Source organism: Rhincodon typus, chromosome 7 (assembly GCF_021869965.1).
Source record: "Rhincodon typus isolate 14 chromosome 7, sRhiTyp1.1, whole genome shotgun sequence".
Taxonomy (NCBI): domain Eukaryota; kingdom Metazoa; phylum Chordata; class Chondrichthyes; order Orectolobiformes; family Rhincodontidae; genus Rhincodon; species Rhincodon typus.
Window position 1 is genome coordinate 11,244,183 of NC_063338.1, and position 6,064 is coordinate 11,250,246.

Sequence of the window (6,064 nt, forward strand, 5' to 3'; positions counted from 1 at the left end):
AGAGGGAAAGAGAGAAAAGGAAGAGGGAAAGAGAGAAAAGGAAGAGGGAAAGAGAGAAAAGGAAGAGGGAAAGAGAGAGAAAGAAAAGAGGGAAAGAGAGAGAAAGAAAAGAAAGGAAAGGAGGGAGAAAAAGGGACCTAGAGAGGGTCAGAAATGGTAGGAAAGAGAGAGAAAGTAAGCAATGGAAAATGAAAATGTTTGGACTGAAACACAGTGAGTGCATGACCTCAGCTACGAGGGTTAGACTCTGCAGACTCCAGGCTCACTTTAAGAATGGCTCCATTCTGACTAGAATGCTGCACTGTCAACACAGAACAGGGAAGAGGAAAGAGAGGCAGGGAAAGGGAGAGGGGGGAGGGAGGGAAAGAGAGATGGATGGAAAGGAAATGGGATGACGAAGAGGTAAAGCACAAGGCAGGGGAATGAAGAGGGAGGGATGATTGGTGGGAAAGAGGATCGGAGGGAGGGAAAGATATGAGGAAAGGGGGAGGGAGAGAAGGAAGTGGGAGGGAAAGGAGAGAGTGAGGGACGGAAAGGGGAGAGGGAAAGGATGGAAGGAGACAGATTGGGGGTTAAAGAGGGCAGGAGGGTTCAAAGAAAGCAGGATCAAGTCAATGGGCATAAGGAGGAAGTGGTGGAGACAGCAGTAGAGTAAGAAAAAGTGATAGGTAGTGAGAGGGAAAGAAAGAAAGAAAGAAGGAAAGAAGGAAAGAAAGAAAGAAAGAGACAGCAGGATGGGGGGGTTCATCTTTCTGATATCTTACTTTGTTACAGTGAAGCTTATCTCCACTTCACTCCTACTTCTCCCATTGTCCCTCCACCTGATAAGGAGATGAAATTGTGATCTCAAGCCCCACCACTGCCTGGTGTCAAATGAACAACGCCATACAACAACCTCACAGAAATTTGCTGCAAAGTATCAGCAGGTTGCTTTAAGTCCTGTTTTGTGAATTTGCATCAATTTTTGGATAAGTACATGAATAAGAAAGAAAGGTTTGGAGGGATATGGGCCAGCAGCAGGCAGGTGGGACCAGTTTAGCAGATAGCAAGAACTGCAGATGCTGGAGTCAGAGACAACAGCGTGGAGCTGGAGGAACACACAGCAGGTCAGGCAGCATCAAAGGAGCAAGAAAGCAGTCAAATATGTTAATAATTGGGAAAGGTGAAGATATCAATGGAGAATGCTTAAATCAGCTAACACCAATAATGTGGAATAGTGATCTTATGGTATAGTTTGCTATCGAGTGACGGCTGGGGAGATTTGTTGCTTCATTTCATTGCCCCAACTAGAGAACAAGGTGACGCCTTCTCTGAGGTGGACCATATACCAGTAGTTTGTGTGGAAATTTTACAAACTTCGGAATAGTTAATGTACCTACATGCATAAGAAAGTTAAGATAACAAAAGGCAAGTGTTGTAAACAACACATGAAAACATGTAACATCGTACCCAAAATAGGGCAAGAAAGGATATATGTGCAGATATCTTTTCTCCCACAGAGAGAATCCGTCACCAAATTTAAATCTCCAACACTAAATTAATTCACTGTACCTGTAAGCATGTTTTGAATGCTTATCTGTCAGTCCTGCGTAATCTGTTCTTACATCATCTATTGGTACCCAGTTCGCTCCCTGTAAAGTTATGAAAGGCAAATAGTTACGTAAGAATTATATCAGTAGATTATTGGAGCTATGTGTCAACTCAATCAAGTTGACCAGTTTCTGTTCATTCTTTACATTCACATGTACAATTTGCTGTGGTTCCATTTTAACATGCATCTCTATGTTTTATCTTTTAGACTTTTAGTAGTAAATGCTAAGTTAATTGCTGAATTCAGTGAAATATATTAACAGGAATATTGGAATTTCATGCAAGTATTGCAACGATAGGATTAGTTAATGGCGGCTAATAACTTCACTGATTTGATTTTTATTATTAACAAATCTATAGTTTAACTTTCAAGTTGCAAACTGCTAATAAATGCATCACAATATTTATTATTTCATTAAGGAGTCCTCAGGAAAAGTACTGAAATAAAATAGAATCTGTAAATGTAATTAGGCTTATCTCACAGTGTCTTTGATAGATAAAGCTTTGAATTTTACAATTATTAAGCCTAGAGTACACGGCCTAGAACATAAAGCCAATTTCAACAAGTAGTTACACAGAGCTGACAATCAGGAAAAATACCCAGTGTATTTAGAATTGTAAAATCATTGATTTATAAAACAAATTCAAAAACGCTTACAGACATAGATTTTGATGGCTTTATTGGCCCCTCTGCAGATGTTAATCAGTTAACCGTGCTACGGAACAGGGGATTTTAACACATCACGATCAATCTAATTACTGGAAAAGCTATTGTGTGCATTAGATGGCACAACACCTGTGCAGACAAACAATTGCGATATGGATGCATCTCATGAAATTGATTGTACTGGGACTGAGTGAGCATAAGAATCCTCCGTGACATTTTATGCAAGATACCAAAGGGACCAAAGGAAAACACGTTAGAAAAGCCCTAGCCAATCAAGTGATTGCTTGACGTTTTGGCAAAACTTGCATTTACATCACATCTTTAACATGTTAAAATATTCCAAGGTACTTCAGAGGAGATTACAAATTAATATTTGACATCAAGTTACACAGACAGACAACCAAAGGCTAGATGAATGTTTCAAGTTTTATGAACAACTTTAAGGATCAGAGAGAGGGTGTCATACAGAGGTGGAGAGATTTAGGGAGGGAATTGCATAGCTTTAAAAGTAAAATTGGATTTATATCATAATTTTTGTGACCATTGGACATCTCAAATTACTTTAAAGTCATCAAGGTACTTTTGACATGTAGTCACAGTTGCAATGTAGGAACGCAGCAGCTAATTTACTCACAAGAAGCTCCTATATGGGAATTAATGACCAGATAACCGACCTTTAAGACGTTGACAGAAGGCTAGATATTGCGCATGACATCGAATCAGCTCCTTTGTTCTTCTCCAAAATAGTGTCACGCAACAAAATATGTCTATCCAAGAAGCACCTCTGTTCACTAGTATATTCAAAATGACAGCACCTCTGACAGCGCAGTATGCCCATAGCACTGGTCTGAAGGCTTTCATTTTATTTTGTATGTTCAAGTTCTAAAGTTGGACTTGAACCAAGAATCTTGTGACTCAGAGGACAGAGTGTTACCAATTGAAATACAGCTGACACTCAGGCAGCTCAAGGCCAGAGGTCAGACTTGGAGACATATTGAGAACCAAGATGGTATCAGTTTTGTTGACAGTTGTACAGTATCCATCACTAATCATCCATCACTATACAAATCCCAAGTCAAGGAGCTGAACTTCCATCACTGCCAGAACATTGTAGATATTTTTGGGAATACATAGTAAATCAGACCTTGAGCCATTGCACATCTGCAATTAGTCACATATTATCTTAATTTGCTCAAGGAATGTGGGCATCGCTGGCTGGGCCAGTATTTGTTGACTTTCCCTAGCCGTCTTTGAGATGCTGTAGTGAGTCGCCTTCTTGAACCACTGCAGTCTACTTGTTGTCAGTAGACCACAATAATGTATGGGAGGGAGTTCTAAGATTTTTATGCAGTAACACCAAAGGGATGGCAATATATTGCCAAGTCAATACAATGTGGAGCTGGAGGAACACCGCAGGTCAGGCAGCACGAGAGGAGCAGGAAAGTCGATGTTTCGAGTTTACACCCTTCAGCAGGGTTGAAGGGTGAAAACCCGAAATGTCAACTTTCCTGCCCCTCAGATGCTGCCTGACCTGCTGTGTTCCTCCAGCTCCACGCTCTATTGACCCTGACTCCAGCATGTGCATTTCTTGCTATCTCCTATTGCCAACTCAAGATGGGTAAGTGGGTTGGAGGGGAACTGGCAAGTAGCAGCATTCCCACGTATCTGCTGCCCTGGTCCATCTAGATGGCAGTGATTGTCAGTTCGGAAGATGCTGTCCAGTGAGCCTTGTTGAATTTCAGTATGCATCTTGTAGATGGTATACCCTCCTGCAACTGAACATGCTATGTTGTAACTGAATTTGATCTGATTAATGTGATCACAATTGAAATTAACAACTTCGCTGGGGCACGGGATGCCAATTTGAGGCAATGAATGCAACCATGTCTCAAGTGGCAGCATTTTAACTTATTTCTGAGACAGAAGGAATAAATGGGTCATTCTCGGGTTGGCAAGCTGTGACCAGTGGGTACAGTACCTAAGCCCCAGCTGTTCACAATCTATATCAATCTGGAAGTGGGGACATTTCCACATTTGCAAGTGACAAAACCTGTTGGGAATGTGAATTATAAGGAGGATGCAAAGGCGCTTCATTGGGATTTAGATAGGGTGAGTGTGTGAGCAAGAACATTGCAGATGGAATATAGGGTGGATGTGTATAAGCTTATTGAATTTATACCAAGGAAGGAGCAGAGCATTTCTTAAATGACGGGAGACTGAAATGTTTTGATGTCCAAAAACACCTAGATGTCATCAGTTATAAGTTACTGAAACCTAACATTCAGGTGCAGCAAGCAATGTGGAAGACAAATGGTGTGTTCACCTTTATTGCAAGACGATTTGAGTACAGGAGTGAACAAGTCTTGCTTCAATTCTATTGAACAGTGGTGAGATTGTACTGGAATATTATGTGCAGTTCTGTTCCCTTTGTTGAAGGAAGGATATACTTGCTACTAAGGAAGTACAGCAAAGATTTGGCAAACTGAAGCCTGGGATTTTCCTACCATGAAAGATTAAGGAGACTAGGCCTGTATTCTCTGGACTGTAGAAGAATGAGAGGTAATTTCACAGAAACTTACAGAATTCTTAAAAGGCTAAACAAGGTAGATGCAGAAAGGATGTTTCCCCGAGTCGTGGGGTTCTAGAACCAGGGACCACAATCTCAGAATAAAAGGCAAGCTACTTAGAGCTGAAGTGAGGAAGAACTTCTCCACTCAAACGATATTGAACCTTTGGAACTCACTACCTGAGAGGTTGGTGAAGGTCAGTCATTAAGTTCAAGGAAGAGATTGATAGATTTATATCCACAAAAAAAAACGAGGACAATATGTGGGATTATGGTATTGAGTTGATGATCAGTCATTGTCTGGAGAGGCAGAGCGGGCCCAAGGATCTGAATGGTCTATTCATGTTCCTATTTTCCTTGTTACGTTCTAGAATGTTGTAGGCTTAAATCCCACTGAAGAATTATGCATGAAATCTAAGTTGAAGCTCACTGAGGCACAGAGGGAATTCCACAATGCTGTCTTTTTGGATGAGTCATTAATCCCAGGTTCCATCGGCCCTGAAATGAATAGAAGGGATTTCATAGCACTGTTTACAAGGGCAAGGTGGGACGGGATGGGGATGGTTCTGCTTGGTTTCTTGCCAATTATCTATCCCACAATAAACAACACAGATTATCTGATCATCTCATTCGCTTTGTAGGATCTAACCGCGCACAAATTGGCTGCAATTTTCCTACACTATGCAATGGCTACATTTTTTGAAACATTAATTGATTGGCTGTAAAGCATTCTAGAATGCTGCAGGGTTATGAAAGGGACTATGTAGATTACAAATCATTTTCTTTGAAACTATTACGCAAACAACCCAATACTTAGAATTATTTTGGACACAAACGATAGGGAATGTAATTTTAGATCAAATATTTACCAGATGTAACAACTGGTATTTTGTTGAATGCTTTTAATGAATCTAGGAAGCTTGACAACAATGACAAGAACAATTTCCATTTATGTAACACCTCTAATGTAGTAAACCATTCCAGAGGCTTACAAAACATAACCAAAACAATAAGGAAATGTATGACAGATGATCAAAATATTTGTCAAAAAGGTAGATTTTGAGGAGCAATTTAAAAGGTAAGAGAGATAGTGAGGTGAGCAAGTTCAGGGAGGGAACTCAAGAGCTTAAGGTCTCTGAAGATTGCCAATGACAAAGCTACTAAAAAAAAATCAATGATGGGTACAAGGTTAGACCTGGAGGAACATGGACAATTCCAACAGCTGAGATAACAAGGTGTAG

The 6,064-nt window shown here is 40.4% G+C and overlaps 1 protein-coding gene across 1 annotated transcript in view; it reads right to left on the reverse strand.

The window, feature by feature from the left end:
- The window catches only part of LOC109932140 (partitioning defective 3 homolog B), an 851,675-nt gene that overhangs the window by 496,783 nt on the left and 348,828 nt on the right, over positions 1–6,064 (reverse strand). The window contains exon 4 of the mRNA XM_048599077.1: positions 1,552–1,631. Coding sequence (XP_048455034.1) covers positions 1,552–1,631 — 80 coding nt within the window. The remainder of the gene's footprint in view (positions 1–1,551; positions 1,632–6,064) is intronic.